Source organism: Ursus maritimus, unplaced genomic scaffold (assembly GCF_017311325.1).
Source record: "Ursus maritimus isolate PB19 unplaced genomic scaffold, ASM1731132v1 scaffold_18, whole genome shotgun sequence".
Classification (NCBI taxonomy): Eukaryota; Metazoa; Chordata; class Mammalia; order Carnivora; family Ursidae; genus Ursus; species Ursus maritimus.
The window spans coordinates 12,942,839-12,960,376 of NW_024424230.1; the positions used below are offsets into that span (position 1 = coordinate 12,942,839).

Sequence of the window (17,538 nt, forward strand, 5' to 3'; positions counted from 1 at the left end):
ATAATGCATCACCTAATCACTGCAATCTTTGTCAGACCCTGTTTTGCATCTTAATCTACAAAAGAAGCTAGTGACAAGCTCAGTGACATCGTCTGTTTTCATTATAGTCAATTCTTAATCATCTGAATCAATAGGAAGAATTACCATCATCGATGATACAAACCCACCAAAAGTCCAAAAATACTTTGTGTTTGATTTTGGGACGTGGACAGCGGGTGTGTGAGCGCAGACGTTCGGCCGCTGAGCCGCCCCAGCTCTCTCCCTCCAAGCTTGGCTCCAATTTTCCCCAAGAGGGGGACAGGGTCCAGGGGGGTGTCCCCTGGAGTGAAGGAGGTGGGGCGGGGGGGGGCAGGTGAAGAAGGTGGTCATCAGTGCACAGGGTATAGCATCGGCTCTGGAGAAAGCTGACCACGCTGCTCTGATGACATCACATGGTTATTTTCTTTTTACTTTTTTTTAAGATCAAAGTAGCACATGTGTATGGCAAAAAGCCAAATAGTCTGGAAGGCGTTTAATGAAAAATAGCGCCCTTGCGTTGCTCCTCTTCCCCCTCTGGCCCGCTTCCCAGAGGCAGCATCCAACCCTCCCACCCTTTTTACAAGTCCTTTTGGGTGATTACCTTCATATCTTTAAATAATATACGTGTCCTAGTCTCTTGGGGTTGAGGTAACAAAGTACCAGAGACTGGGTGCTTCCAAGCAATTGAAACGTCTTCTCTCGCAGAGAAGGCTCTGTCTGAAGTCTCCAGGGGAGGACTTACTTTGCCTCTCCCAGCTTATGGCGGTGGCTGCCTATCTTTGGCATTCCTTGGCCTGTAGGTCATCATGCCAGTCCCTAGCTCTGTTGTCCCATGCAGCTCTCCCAGCGTGTTCTCATCTTCATGAGAACATTGATGGCATTTCCCTCTTCTTTGGAGGACGTCAGCCATATTGGATGACAGCCCACCCAATGACCTCATCTCAAGTTGGTGATTGCAAAGACCATGATTTCCACAAAGGTTCACTGGAACATATCTTTTGGGGGGACACGATTCAACCCATAACACTGTTTCCCAGCTTTTAAACACTTGGTTTTGCTAACTTTGTTCTAGGGCAAAGGAGGTTTCTCTCCCTTATTCAGCCCCATCTCTGCCTTGAGATTCTTCCCTGCAGTTATGTTGGTCTTCTCAGTCCCTCCCTTTAAAGGACTCTGTAGAAATTTCAAACAAGTTCTTGACACTTCATTTCTTCTTCTGTTAACCTTAGAGAGCATCACTTAATTATCCATTAAAAACAAGAACATCAGCACTTCCCAGCCTCTGTCACCTGCTGCCAGGGCTGATAAACCCGAGTTCTTCCTGGTTAACTGAATGGTTAAGTCCTCTGTCATACATTCTCAGATGCAGAATCGATATTTGTGTGTAGCTTCCGTAGATAGGATCTATGAGTGGAAAACCAGTAAACAGTGTTTTCATTCTTTATTATGCTGATGTCTGCTGGGTTATATTGCCTTGTATGCCCTCTGGGTTTTAATTAAAATGCTCTCTGCCATTTAAAGAATGACAGTATAATGTATGTTTGTAGAGTACTTTATCTACATTGCATTTAATTTTAGATGGCAGCATACTTCTGTGGCACCATTTGGAAACTTGGTTTATTAGTACAACTTGAAATCTGTTTGTATTACATATTGAAATGAAGCTTTGTCTCTTATTAGGAAATGTTCAGTCACATGAAGCAATACCCACGTGGGTCTCTACCTTTATGAGTTTTTAACAATAGGTAATTTCTTCTAAGGCAGTGCTAGTCAAACTTTTGGATTTCAAAACTTTTGTTTCCTTTCTCTTTCTCTCTATCTCTCTCCCTCCCTCCCTCCCTTCCCTCTCTCTTTCTCTCTCTCTCAAACTCTAAGGACCAATATAGAGATGCTAGCTTCCTACTTTGCCAAGTTGAGATAATAAGAAATTAGCTACTATTTACTCTCACTGGTAACTAAAGAACATTTAACACCAAAAAGGTAGGAAAAACATAATCTCAGAATAAATTACACTATTTTAAAAGGGAATGAATTTAACTTAAAAAAAAAAAAAAGCCCACTACCTCCCCTAATTTTTTCTATTTTGTGTAGACTGGTAAACACCATCTGGATAGAGGGTTTCCCGGGTCATTCTTGTTGGGTGGACAGTATTTGGTTTTAGTGGATGTTGAGCATAAGCGTTCATTACTTCATTTACTTTGTGGCTGGTTAAGCCTGCCACAGAAGATGTGCAAGATCAGGGGGCAGGTTCCACGTGGAATGGGAAGGTTGGTCACCCTATTTTCTGACGTTTAGCTATAAACGGACCCCATCCCCCAACTACATAGCCCTCATCCAAGCCAACTGAGCTAGCTCACAAATGTGGGGGACTGCGCATGGAGGGAAAAGGTGAGAAAAATTTGCAATCCATCACCTTCATAGAAATGGCCCTTGATTAAGGCACCACATGACTCCTTCATTTCTTAGTTTCTTAAGTGGCCACAAAACAGGGTCATTTCATGGCTGGAGTACTACAACTGGCAAGCCTGAGCATTCAACGGATGCACGACAACAGCATTTGCATAGTATTTTCAAACTAAACTAAATCTCAGACAGAATGAGGTTACTGATTATCTTTGTCCCATCAAACACATTTTATTAATTAACCATTGGCTTACGTTCTTGCTCTCCTTAAAGGACTTGTAGATTGGGATATCACCATCACTCTGTTTCAGTACATTTCCTTGCTGTTGAATTGAGTTTTCAGAATGTTAATGTTTTTATATGATGTTTTGTGAAATCCCTCAAATAAGAACAGATTCCTTCTGGGGCATCTGGGTGGTTCAGTGGGTTAAGTGTCCGACTCTTGATTTTGGCTTAGGTCATGATCTCAGGGTCCTGGGATTGAGCCCCACATGGGGATCTGCACTCAGGGGGGAATCTGCTTCTAATTAGAAGCACAGAGAGTCGTGTCCTTCGAGCTTTTGGTGCTGTTGTCCTCCTGGGGTCCAGTCCAGTTCTGGGAGAGCAGGAAAAGGGGGCTTTGCACCCTCAGCATGGCTGAGTTTTGTCTGTGTATTAGAAGCAGTGGTCTGGATACAGCTGTCAACACTGCCATTCTATTTCGTTTGTGACCAGTAACATGCTCTCCAGAAAAGAAGCACCTATGTTTTATGGAGCAGGAAAAGGTGACCGGTGCTGGCCTGCACTGCTCTGTGTCACTCAGCTCTTTTGGACCTTCGCCATGCCCCCAGTAAAGTGGGGGAAATGATATTAACTGCCTGAAGGCAGGGATCAGAGGAGACCTTCCTGTTTTACATCACTTGATTCTTCTAAATGCCCATAAGAGTAATCAAACTTGCAACCACATGTTCTTCAGGTCTCCACACTCAACAGCGGGATCCCCAGCCAGATCCAGGTACAGTCAGGGCCTGGATTTATAGCTTAGTGTTCTGCCCCTCTACCTTTCACCTGTGCTCGTGTGACCTTCAGAAGCCCTTATGCCTCACGGTGTGTTTGTTCCTGTCCGATGGTTTTTGCTGAGGTCCAGGGAATGTGCTACGTGCATGCTGTCAGGATGGCGCCTGAGGTCATCAGCTTGAAGAGGCCATCTCCTCTCACTGAACCCTAACGCTCAGTGTGAGGGACGAGGACAGTCAAACGCAAAGGTGTGGACGGCTACATATGGCATCTTTTCTGTAACCCGTATTTGGATTATATGTATTAATTTAGGATACAAACATTTGGAAGTTTTAAACAACACTGGACTATTAAAAAAAAAAAAAACAACTGGCATCAATGATCGTGATCCCACTCCTTGCCAAGGGAAGGTAGAGCTCAGTTTGAACACATTTTAGTTTTTGTCTGATCATGTTGTACATAGTAATTGTTATAAAGCAGAAAAACCACCAGGCATCCATCCCTTTATCTCCCAAGCAAACATTCTAAATTGTCAGGAGTTTGCTGTACATAAAAGGAAGGCTTCTCTTACGCCGAAGCTTGCCAAGCAAATTGTGACTCCTGAAAGTAAAGCCCACAGAAAGAATAACTGAAACAAGCTTTCAGTGGGTGGAAAATAAACACTAACTTTATATGTATTTCAAGAACCTAAAAGACACAGGTGGGAAATGGAGCCTCCTTGATAAGAAAGAAATGCTTAGTTGAGTGGAAAAAAAAGAAAACATTCAGCAGTTTTTGGAACCGTGCAAGTCCGGACAGTTTCTTTCTTTCTTTCTTTTTTTTTTCTTCTGGTTAGCTGCTCATAGCCACAAATATGTGTATTATTTCCTTCTTGCCCACAATTATACTAAGAATCATCTTTCTAATATACTGGGGAATCCCAAATAAAAATCTCATTTTCCTGAAAACAGACAAGCCTTTAACTCCAGCAATTAAATTATTCAGTTATTCCTATCTAGAATGTAAAGGAAGTCATCCAGTTGTTGTAACAGAAGTCTCTAACGACCACCTCAAATCCTTTTCTCCCCAAATTTACACTGCAAACAGTTAATGTTCTTCAGGAGGGTTTTGCCGCATCACTGGGGTTTTGAACCAGCACTCAGAAATCTCCTTCGGGAGGCCTGTCCCATGATGCCGCTGCCCCAGTTACGTGACAAGAGGTAGGACCCCAGAATATTTTAACCCTTTTCTGAATATCGGAAGATATTCTTATATGGGAAGTGACTATTAATTACTTTGAATATATTCTTATATGGGAAGTGATTATTGACTACTTGAAATTTGTGTCTTATCCACACATGTCACAATAGTAAACCCCCCTAACTTCATAAATGGTCATAAGGTGTCAGGTCTTAGCAGTGTGGGCCCCAGCGGCCTGCCCGGATTTTAACCTCAGCTGTACCCTTTGCTGCCTGGTTTCTGGGGCTCCCTCTACCTTATCTGCAGAGTGCTAATTATAGCGGCACCTTCCTTCTAAGTGCTATTGTGCGTTAATATGAAGCAAGTGCTTAGAACTGTGCCCAGCGCGCCCTGAATACCATGGAAATGGCCACTCCTCTTTTTTTCTCTTTGTCACGGTGAGGGAAAAAAGGAACAAATCCAAACTGTACTCAACCCAGGAATAATTCTATTTACCATTAAAATATGTTTTTGTTTATAGAACTGGTATCTGCTGTCTGTGCATTCACTTAAAAAAATCAAATCTGAAACAGCAGATGCAAGAAGCTATTTATTTTGCCTCTTTTCCTTCCTTGTTAATTTGTGCCTGCTCCCAGTTCTAGTCTGGGTCTAGACCTGGTAGATTTCTCTGTGCAGAATTTCTCTATGTGGAACCTCTGCAGAACTGACCCTATCCCATTCACTTGGATATGGGACAAAGGAAAGTAGTGGCTGATCAGAGCTCTCCCACCAGCACGAGGACATGGGTAGAACCTGAATCCATAAAGGGAGGTTGGAATGTTAATGAAGCAAACGACAAAGTCAAGTAGGCATTGTCAGTTCATTTGAAAGTAACTTTTTCTGTCCGTAAGCTATGATAGGAATGGTCAAGATTTTACAATTCTGTTTCCTTGTAAATTTCCGCTTCTTCATTATATCACAGAATCTCAGTGAATGACAGTCTCATTGGTGCCTTTTTTGAGGTGTGAGGAAAATTAGCATCACTCATATTTGAGGCATAAGAGATTGGTGGAGAGATAAATTGTTCACGACTTGGTTTCGTTTTTAATTTCCAGGTGATAAACCGAATGCTAAAATTCACTACCTAATAGTGACTGAAAATTTGTCTCAGCATTCAAATATAAACTATTTTTCTTAGTCATTTTTTCTTAAGGTTACAGTCACGCTTGACTTAAATACCGAAATTAAAATTTTCTCCTTCTATGAATATTGAAACTTCATGTTATCCATAAGCAGAGTTGCACAATAATTATTATAAGGAGCAATATAAATCCTCCCAGGCCAGTATTTTATTTAATTTGATTACTTGTGGGCTTGTGACTATTATTATTTGTTGTTAGTTTATTGCTGTTGGGGTGTGTTTTTTTTTAAGGCTTATTTATTTGAGAGAGAGAGAGAGGAGAGCACAAGTGAGAGGGGCAGAGGGAGTGGGAAAGAGCATCTCAAGCAGATTCCATGCTGAGCACAGAGCCTGACATGGGGCTTAATCCCACCACCCTGAGTTCATGACCTGAGCCGAAACCAAGAATTGAACACTTAACCAACTGAGCCACCCAGGCGCCCTGCTGTCATTTTGAATATTTTACTTGGACTTAGGAACCACGTGTTGCTTCAGAAATTCTCCAAAAGTCAGTAATTCCACTAGTAAGTGGAAAAAATTACTTATTGGTGTTCAAAATACCTCAAAAATGCAAATGAAGAAGTTTGAATTTTTAAATTTGGATTACTGACAGATGAATGTGAAAAAGAACATTCTCATAGTTTATCAGTTGATCGTATGTGTAGAAAGTCTCCTTTCCCCCATTAGCACTACAGCAGTTTTGAGTAGTAGATATCTTGGTATATAAAATGAAAATATACTGCCACCCGCACCATCATCATCATATTAACTGGACTTGTGCCCACCGTGGATTTCATGAGGCATAACCAAACTGAGTCAGCGCTTGACGGGAGAAGCCAATCAGTTCTCACATTGAATGGTCGTGCAAAACTTTGCAAATATATTATTTGTGATGTGCAATAATATCAGAATTTAGCTCTCATTATTTGGTTGACTCGATTCCATTTTCACCAGTTAAAGTTTTTCATTTCATTACTAATGAATTCAAAATTTTACTCTCTTCTTCACATTCACAAATGATGGAATATTTTGATGGGAAGCAAAGGTTAACTGTGTTCTTCCTTGCAGTAGTAACGTTAGTCTCTGCCTCTAACTTTGGATATGCAGATTCCTGGTTCGATATGTGATTCAACATGCTTTTCGTGAGGGCTTCTTTGTTAAGGGAATAGAATGCACTGGTAGGAGTGTGTGTTTTGGAGTCAAACCATTCTTGGCTCAAATCCTGGCACAGCAGCTTGCTTACTGTGTGGTCTTGAGCTTCCTTGTCGTGCAAATACCTGACCCACAGAGCTGTTCAAGAGCTAAGAGAGAGAATGGAGGTGCATGTGTATGGCCTTCTGTGGCTTCCCTTGGCATCTCCTTCCCCCCTCCTCCCCTCTTGGGGCCCACTGTGTGGATGGGAAAATAGAGCATAAGTACTCGACACCACCCTTGCCTTTAGGGAGCTAAAGGTATTGTATGGTGACATCTTAACCCAGTACCTTCACCGTGGAGGCGTTGGTTAGCAGCTCTGTTAAATTCAGGGTTGACCTTTACTTTATGATGATTTCTAAGAGCACTTCCAGACCTGACCTTCTGTGAGTCTGTGATATTATGAAGCTATAGGTTAAAGAATAAGAAACTAACAGTAGGTTATTAAATGGGCAGTATCAACCACAATAATATATCGTGAAGGAAGAATCAATCAGACTTAAGGACAGATTAGAAAAGATTAGCCATGAATCAGAAATTACTCTAAGGTAGCATTCCCCAACATGTCCTCTACAAAACACTAGTTCCTCAGGACGGTAATAGGTATTAATTGAGAAAACGTTTCTGAAAATTATTTGGGAAATGCTGACCTAGACAGGTTTCTTTCCTGCAGGGCTTCTCAGAAGCTTTTGTATGCACATGTGCATGATGATTCTGAACTGAGGGAATGTAAATAATCGTAGAAGCATTTCCAAAACTTACTCAACATGGAATCAGAATTATTTTGCACCCAAGTAACATCTTGTCAGACTAGGATTTTTTGGGACGTGTTTTGCAAAACGCTGCTTTACAAGTTTAAACCAGGAATGGTGTAGAATATGGATACTGTTGACTTCGCCCACTGAATGTGCTGAGTGTTGACCACTTGCGAGGTCCCATGGAAGCCAGAGATGAATGAGATCCAGTCTTTGCAACATGTCTGGCAACAAGGCTTCAAGTACGGTATTGTCTACAAGGCTTAAGAGTAGGGATGCCCTGGCAAGACAGTTATCCCAGCAGATTACTGACACAGAATCAATTGAGGCAATATCCTGAGAGGAAAGGGTCTTGGCTTCTGCTTGGATGTATTTCTCTCTCTCTCTCTCAAGCTCTTATAATGGTATTTGCATCCTGTTCACCTCAGAGAAATTCTGAAGATAAAATGAATGTATGGTGCCCAACCTCAGGTGGTTGGAGTGAAACCAGCCGGAAATTTCATTCAGGAGGGGATTTAACCAAATTTAGTCTGAGCTTTGCTTTCAAGTAAAAGCGTAGTGGTTTGACCACCATTTCGACACTTGGCTCCGAAGTCAAAATATAATCTAAGAAGAGAAACCTGAAAAAACAGACTACATATGTAGGCAACCTGTTTATGAGGGACATGGAATTGAAATGTTGGCTGGACCCTGATGGCATAATCTATATTTTTGTTTCTCATGGATGAGACATGAGCTGGAGGCCTTGTGACAGATTTTACTGGGATGAACCTTTCCTTCTCACCAGTCAGGTCTGTGTACTAGTTCACCACTGGATTTTTCTGCCTATTAGGCCTTAGGAAACATTTTGGCAGGTTGCACCGTTATTTTGCTCATGTTGTGAGTAGCATTTCTCTGACCTTTTGTTATTTACTGAAACAGTCCAGCCTGTTTTCTTTTAAGAGAAGCGTGAAATGAAGGGGAGTCAGTCAGCACAGGCTGATTTTGGTATCAGAAGACTAACTTCAGGCTGCTCGGCTCCAAGTAGTCTTTTAAAGTTAGGGGTTTGTTGGCCTCCTTGCTTCTTATTCCCATGATTTTAAGGGGTCTTTTAGGGGAGGGTTTTTTTTTTTTTTTTTTCCCACAGCAGATCATTACTTAAAACATTTCACCACATCCAAAAACACAACTCACTAAGAGTTTTCTTCTGACATCTTGAGCATGGTGTATTGTCCAAAGCCTTTCCTGTTTTGAACAATGATGTGACTTATTCCAGGGAAAGACAGCTCCAGACTGATCATTTTTATTTATTTATTTATTCGACAGAGATAGAGACAGCCAGCGAGAGAGGGAACACAAGCAGGGGGAGTGGGAGAGGAAGAAGCAGGCTCATAGCAGAGGAGCCTGATGTGGGGCTCGATCCCATAACGCCGGGATCACGCCCTGAGCCGAAGGCAGACGCTTAACTGCTGTGCCACCCAGGCGCCCCCAGACTGATGATTTGGTGACAGGGCTGCCCTCACTCCTGAGCTCTCACAACCCCTATGAGTCCACACAGTGGAAGTGGTAACATCATCCAGGACACTCTCAGTGTCTCATGGGGGCTCCTTCTGCGTTCTTTCTACCTACCTGTGCCACCATCACCACCATACCTATCTCCCTGGTGCTTTTCTGTCCACTGCCAAGGGATTCCTCATTCATTGCAGGCTGGCTTACAAGGGTAAAGGAAGCATCAAGATCACATTACATCTTCAAAAATGAGAAAGCGTGTGTGTGTGTGTGTGTGTGTATTCAGATAGACTCTTGTTCCTGTCTCCCTATCTATCTCCTCACCCGCTACTGGTCTCTTTCTACCTCAAACAGAAAATACAACAAAAATTATGTCTTTTCATTGGGATTCCCATAGCTCTTGAACTCCGCTGCTAGTATTAAAAACCACCACTCAAATTTTTGTCAGGTTTACTCTCTTAACCAAAAGTAAAATGACCTTGGCATATGTAAACCAGCCTGAATGATTGTTAATGAAGGCTCTGTGTCATTTAATAATGGTCTGTTTGAGAATTGCCATGGTCTAATGGCCATTGGTTTAGAGATGTGTCATTCATTTTCTTAGTCATTCAGTCAGTAAATAGTTACTGAGCTGTCCTCAGTGTTGGGGATACAGTGGCGAACAGAGGGGATAGGCTGCTCTTGGAGCTCATATGTGAATACAAAGGTACAGCTGATAGATGAATAAAGTGAAAAGTAAGGTGATGGTAGACAACCAAAAGGATAATGCTGTGTAGCTGGGGCAGAGGGAAGACAGGTTTAGATTGGAGTGTCACAGGGGATCTTACTTTGGCCTCAGGCCTGTAAGATGAGGCAGAGCCATGAGAAGTCCTGGGTGAAGCTTGTGGAGTCAGAAGAAAGAGCCAGGTCTTGGCCTGGCTTAGACTCCTCTCTCCTCCCTGTTCCTTAGCTAAGGGCCTCATCTCTATGTTTGCCTCTTGGAGCTAGGACCTGATTACTCTTTAAATCTCTGTGTCATTAGAAATACCCATGAAACAATGGAAGGATGTTGTTTTATCAGAACGCTGGTTGTGATGCCTGATGCTAGCGAGCCAGGTGTGAGCCATTCAGAATGTGTTATCCCTCCCCAGCCCCTCTCCACGGCCCTCCTATTCAGAGAGACCATGATGTACAGATGAGAAGATAGGTTGACTTCATTTCTTAGAGAAAGTTCATAGGAAATACTTTAAAATACTATGAGTAGAAAAAAGCAGCAGCCTAGATCTTCAAATACAATTAGGCTAAGATGGGCGAGCTTCTGCCAGACAAGTGCTAACTTGGTCATGCCGCTTTTTAAACTTTTTGTTTTGCAATAAATATAGACTCACAGGAAGTTGCAAAAATAGCACAGAGAGGTCCCATGTACTCTTCATCTGGTTTCCCCCAATGGTAGCATCTTGCCTAACTCGAGTATAATATATAGAGAGTATATACCTTACCAACACCAGGAAATTGACATGAGTGAAATCTCCAGAACTTCTTCAGATTTCACTGGTTTTTACATGCACTCACTGATGTGTGGACCCATATGTGTACTTCACCCTGTGTCTAGGTTCCTGTAACCACCCCTTCCATCAGGATACAGAACTATTCCATCACAACCAAGAAACTCCCTTGTTTTGCAGCACTTTCGTGTGTGAGGAATAGCCTCAGATGTTATCCTGCATCTCTGGTGGCTCATATTCTGGATGAATCTGTAGCGAGCTTGGATAAGGCTCTGCAATCTATTGCTTGGTTTGCCTACTGTGGAATTTGTAATTGACTTACAGATGGAGATCCTTGGTCTGACTTGTATGAAGAGCATCTGCAAGCCCAGAACCAAAAAACATGCGTTTGAATAACTCTTGACTTCCATCCTGGAAGCCCATCAGTAGCACCCAGTTGATTTAACAGGCTAACACCTGTCATTGTGACCTTAGTTGTTTCCTTCTAAGAAGAACAAGACCCTTTCTGATGCCACATGACTTTGGGGACATAATCTCTGTATGGGGGCTTTTCCTACAGTATTTCTTGAAGATGGTTGAGGAACACCCCGGAAATGGGTTAACAGGTTACCTGGTGAGTGGGTGCATTCCTTCTAGAAGAAAGAACAAATTACCGGAAAATGCCCCTTTGTGTGTGGTGGGAAGAAGCCTTTAGGACGTGCATTTAGGGAGGACTGGAGATGCAGGCTGACAGGGAGGCAGCTATAAACAGATTGAGGGAGAGACAACGGACTTAAGGGAAAACATCTGCCTGCTGCATCTGACATCCAAAAGCTGCATCTGTGGCCTAGGATCAGGCTTGTAATGCTTGAAAAAGGAATGTGAAGGGGCCCAGCACGGGCTCTGAAAGTTTCTTTTTTTTCCTCAAGATTTTCTCTTTGCTTTGCCCAGAATGCTGCCAGGGGCTGATGGAAGAAACTCATATGGGCCTGTTTCCTGAAGCCGAAGTAGCATTCCTTAGCAGCTAACTTTTGAACGATTGATTTAAAAGACATTTTTACCTGTATTGTTCTAGGCACACTAATCAGAGGAGCCCACTTTCTTGGCTTAAATGAACCCTCTGGAAATCTCAGGATGGACTCTTCAAAGATCTCGCATTTCAAGGAGAAGTTTTTGGTATTAAAGAAGCTGGAAACCAGAAGAAAGAAACAGATCATGTTCTCATGGAGCCTCAGAGGAGATTAAGAGCATCTCTCTCTCAATAAGATTGAACTTCACATTTGTCACATATGTCCCATGATTTCTGCATTCTTTTTTTTTTTTTCTCTTCGGTCATTAGTTTGTGTCCTGTGGGCACAGCCCAAGAGGCCCATTCAGAGGAAATAAAGATCAGGTGTTCTGCAAACGTATGCCAGGTTCTCGGAGTGGAAGCAAAAAGGATCCTGAGTAATGAGTTCTGCTCTTCACTCGTGGGCCTCACCTCTGCCGCACACACAACCTTCCCAGCCGGTTGCTGGTTCATTTATACTTCGTGGTTGGTGACTTTTCCCATGGGGAACATCACCTGGACTATTGTAACTGAGATGGAGGAAGTTGTCCTAAGTATTGTAAACAGCCTCATTGGACATGTCACAGTCCTCCCTAGCTTTATACTTCCCTCTCAGTGTCTACTCCACACGATCCCCCTCTGAACTCCTGTCTTGATTCTTTCTTATACATCTAACCCTCTAACCCCCAGCCAAGATGGCAAAAAGACTCCTGTGTCCCATGGCCACACGGGATATAAGCAGTTCGAAATTTTATGAAATATGAATGAAATCTGTGTAAATAATATCACTTCAGGTGCATGATGCTCTTGGCTGGAACTCTGTTCTGCATAATGGTGAGAATGGCCTCCGTGTTTTGTAGCAGGGAGGAGCAGGGGTTGTTGCAGTGAGGAGTGACTGATAAGAAGGCAAGGCTTAGAAGAGTAGGAAATGGAATAAACAGAGGAGAGAAACCGGAGATGGTTGTGCACTAGTGTGTTAAAAGCAGCAGAGGACGGTCCCTTGCTCTTTGTGCTCAGAATCTATGGCGTATTCATTTTCTACTCTCTAACACAGGCTCGTGATAGATTCTCAACATTTGTTGGAATAAATTAGGCCACTGTATGTCCTCCGTTTTCCACATTTTTCCTCAATACTATATATATATATATCTTAGCCCTGTGTTTAAAAAGGACAAGTCATATTAAAGTCAGATAATTTGCCTCGAGTCACATAGGTTGGATGTGGTAGATTTGAACTCAGGTCTTTTGAACCCCCAAGGGTACCTTCTGTTTGTAGTCAGTGTTTCCTATTCTGTTTGCAAGTCTGTAGTTTCTCTTAAGGCACAGAATCCTTCTGATGTTTTGATCCTGGTCCAGGTGCTGAGAAGAGGCTTGGAAAGGCTCAAACCATTTTTTTTCTTTCTTACAAGAAATCTCTAGAACTATTTCATGATACCCTGGGGATGACGGACACAGTTTCAAGATCCACACCTTAGAGTAGCTCACCTCAAAAAATGTCTGTGGGTGCTCATTTGTATGTTGTTTGCTGTGTATTTCCTCATGCCTCGAAAACAACTGGTTGAATTTTTCCAAGTCAAGCAGTCATCCTTCCAACTTTGTATCCTTAGAGTTCCCACCACAGTTCAGATCCAGCTCCTTTTGAAAGAATTGTATTTTACACAAAGGTAGCTGGACAGTGAGGGAAAGAAGAAGGGTGGGCTGGGCACTCTCAAACCAGGTCAGGGTGGTCAGGCTGGGCTGGGACATCTTGTTTTCCTCAAATTCTCATAGCTGCCCTTTACTTCTGTGTGTGTTTGCTGGGCTTTTGAAATTCTGTTGTGCTCTTTGTAGCTGGATGTTTTCCAGAGGGTCATCAAGAAAAAGGAGGATGTATCTTCTGCATTAATAACCTTTGGCAGGAAAATGAGACCAAATGATCTAGTAGAGAGTGGGAATGGGGGGGGGGTGCGTTTATGCCCCCTTTCCAGGAAAGTGTCAAGTTCACCATGCCCCAGCACCAGACTCTTCACTCAGTAACTCTGAGATCTTATATCAAGTTTACTCAATAATAATGAGGTCAGTGGCAAAACTACTACCCCATTTTTGAGGGATAAGAATTGTTCTTAGCATGATAAACAAAATAAGGGACCATGAAGTATACTTGGAGTAGCAGCTAATTTCTGTATGTACTTTCCTGGTTGTTTGTTTGTTTGTTTTTTAAGTGGATTCATTAATGTGAAGTTCCAAAACAACTCTTAAATATTTACATTTTCTGCACTTTATCTAATTATTGATAATCACAGGGAACATATGAAAATTTAGAGAATATACTAAGGTTTATGGCAAAGATAAACACTGTAGATCAGGGATCCAAAATCATGCCCTGTAGACCAAATGTGGTTTGCCACTTATTTTTGTAAATAAAGTTTTATTGGAACACAGCCATGCCCATTTGTTTATGAATTGTCTGTGGCTATTTTCCTATAATAGGAGCAGAGTTGAGTAATTATGATAGAGACCATATATCTTAAAATATTTACTATCTGGCCCTTTACTGAAAAAGTTTTCCAACCCCTGCCGTAGACATCTCTATGATACTTATTTACTCATTGATTTTGTGAACACTAACTATGTTACAGACACTCTGGGGAAATATAAAGATGAAAAAAACAGTCCTAAATGTTCACAAACTTATAATGTAACAGAGACATGTACTCTAATAGTCACCTGACCAGGTGGACTGCAACATGTACTACGGATGAAAAATAATTAAATTGCTGTGTGGTTCAAAGACGGTGAAGGCTCCCAACAAAGGGAAGGAATTGGGACCAGCAAGAGGATATCGCTTTCATAACTGTGGCTCACAGCTATTTCCCAATGGGAACTTCATGAGAAGTAAGAGTCATTTCCTTCATGGAATTTTATAAATTGTAGTATCCAAAAGGTGGAAGTGATTTAGGATATTACTTAGCGTCCATATTTCTTTACCTGGAAGCATATTTCCCCTGTAGTTATGGGGAAATCATATTTCTAGAAAATTTTTAAAGATTTGAAGGAAGTCTTCCATCTTTAGGGTGGGAAGACAGAAGAAATTCTTTTTCCTTTTTTACTAACCATTCACTGACGAAAGGAATATGAAATGGTATGGGCCTTAAAGAAGGGGTCTTGACAGGAGACCTCTCAAAGGTCAGCTGGACTAAAAACAAGGTAAAATTATAGAACCCAGCCCTGAATACGCATGACTCATGACAGTTCTCTTTCCTCTCCACAATGCCACAGGGTACAAGCGGACATGGAGCTTTTGGTAAAAGCTCAGGTCAAATGCCACCACACCCTGGGAAGATTGCGTGCAGGAGTTTTCCTGAACCTGCCCACGATAAATGCCTGCCTCTTCGTTTCTGTCTTGAGGGCAGGATTCATGCCTTTTTGATTTTTATATCGCCACTAGTGCCTACCCCATTATTTGTGTTTTCCAAATATCTATTGGTTTAACATGAATTGAACGCAGACCTACACTGTGCATTCAAAAGCTAAGTGGCTGGTTTTGGTTAAGGACCCAAGAATTTCAGGTTAGTCTACAAATGAAACAAGGGAGACTCTTTCCATTCTGCTTCCATCAGAGGAGCAGAATTGTTGGTGAAATTCAGACCACCCATTCTCTATACTCGTAATGATAAAGATACTGGAGAGAACGCAGCTTCGTTGTGTTTGGGAATATGACCCCTTGACGTTTCCCCCACAGAAAGCTTAGCATTTTGACTGATAGACCCTGTTTGCTGTGAAAGTGACTCAAAGAAAAATAATATTGGACCCCTAACAGGTCATTTTAAGCTTAGGAAGCACCAAGCCCGAATCTTTCGTATTGCCTCCCTCTAAGTAGGAGAGCCCCCGGAGCTGGCCACCTGACCGCAGTGTCCCCTGGGGCCCTGGCCTCCCCTTTCCGTGAAGCCCAAACCATCCTGTCTCCGAGTGGTTCCCACTGCTGGCTTTCACCATAGCCCGGGGCCAGGAGCCAGGGGAGTGCCCTGGATAGAGACTATAAGGGGGAGACAGGGTCCTGATGGTCACCTGACTTGTCCCCTTCACCTCCGTTAGCCTGGAGGGGGCTATCCAGCCCTCGTGTATGAAGAACACGCTGTAGGGGATTTTCTGACAAAGATATACAGTCACTGTGTGCACTCTCAAGGGCTGCATTCTCCTAAAACCATCTAAATAAACAGACGCTGCCACTCCTCCGAGCCCCACGGTGTATTTATGAATGGGATTGCTTCATCGTCATCGTCTTTTCATGTCGGTAGCTGGGAAGTCAGAAAGCATTACCTCTGAAACAGGGAAGAAAACATTGCGAATGCCTGCCTTTCCAGCCAGCTGTGGCCATAACCAGCAAACAGAATTACTTCACCCGTCGTCGTGGGCCCCCTCCCTGTGGGATCTTTCCTGAGTTTCTGATTTATAATGCTCACTTTTGAAGGCCTAGAAATGCGTAGGTGAGATTAAATTACTGATTATCCTGAAGCCCTGTTTTCACCGGAGCCTTTCTGGACGGCCGCTGACTCCGTCCCGTTGCAAGCATTCGGTGGCATGAATCCACTCGGTTTCTGCCCACATCACTGCATTCCTGGGATGCCTTTACAGGCCTTCGCAAGATCATCTGACAGCCGCCTGTGGGGTCAATGAACTTTATACATAATTAAACATTCGCAGTTAGGAGAATTCACTTTTTTTTTTCCTCCCTGAGAAGCAGAGAAAGTGTACATGCTCTGTGGCCCTCCGTGTACTACGTAGAAGTTCTGGGGTGCGATCGGGCTAGTTTCACATGATTTAATGCTGAACTGAGGAAGAAAGTGATTGCATCTTCTACCGGGCCTCACAGAACGGTCACCACCCACACTGTTTATTCAGACTCGGCTCTTGGCCATTGGGGTTTAAGCCAGAAGAAAGGGAAAAAAAAAAATCCAACCCTGGAATGAGCGCTTTTGAAACTCTGTATTCTTCGTGAAATAGGGCCAACGATTCTTTTAAAAATCTATTTAAAATCAATTACTAGGCTCCTATTTTCATTTATAACGGATTGTTAGCAACAGCTAATTTTCTCCGTTTCCATCCGGCTTTGGGGTTGAGGCTGGAATTGGTATCATCGCTCTGTTTTGCCTGGGTATCTGATGCTACCACCAAACTATGTGCGGGTAATTGGGCAACTCTGACCTTTGACCAGCTTTCCATAAAATAACAAGGAAAGGTGTGAGGAGGCAAGGAATTGCATGAAAACAAGCCTGCGGGCTGGCAGTAAGTGTTAAGAAGATCTGCAGGAGGCATATATAATAATGAGTAGGGGAAGGCAGGAGGCCAGACCGGGGGCCTGGAAGGAGGGCCGATCAGACACCAGGTCCTTCTGTCTCTAGGCGGGATTGCAAAAAAATCGTCTCTGATATGTGAGGTTGTATCTGGTTTCTAAAGATCTCTAGAGGAGATTCTGGAACCTCCCTTGGTTACCCACCCTACGATTTGGCAGTTCCTACAGCCAGGAAATTCTTTCTTATTTCCAGCTTAAAATGTGCGTGTAGTGCTGCTTCAGGGGCCGAGTTGCCACCTCCCTGCAGCGTGTGTGACTGCGGCGTTGGAATGGGGCATATTCCTTGCTGCTTAGTTAAAGCTACAGTCATGTGACCTCCATACCTAACAGTTCCCAGACTCTGGGAGTGGGGACGCGCTGGGGAGCAGGGCGGAGGAGGCGTGTTTATTGACTTCCAGACACCAAGTACTATTCCTGGGCATTTGGTGTATGTCACCAGAGGGAAAGAACATAGCTGGGGCATGTCCAGGACTGAGCCTCAAAACCATGTGCAAATATTAAATGCAGAA

At 43.0% G+C, this 17,538-nt stretch overlaps 1 protein-coding gene across 3 annotated transcripts in view; it reads left to right on the forward strand.

The window, feature by feature from the left end:
* BCL2 (BCL2 apoptosis regulator) overlaps nucleotides 1-17,538 on the forward strand; it is a 168,535-nt gene that overhangs the window by 56,228 nt on the left and 94,769 nt on the right. The window contains exon 3 of one of the 3 annotated variants that reach the window (XM_040632452.1): nucleotides 11,725-14,117. The exons of the other annotated variants lie outside the window; for them this stretch is intronic. Within the exon in view, the coding sequence (XP_040488386.1) occupies nucleotides 11,725-11,733 (9 nt within the window). The 3' untranslated portion in view covers nucleotides 11,734-14,117. Of the gene's footprint in view, nucleotides 1-11,724; nucleotides 14,118-17,538 lie in introns of those variants that run through there. 3 annotated transcript variants of the gene reach the window in all.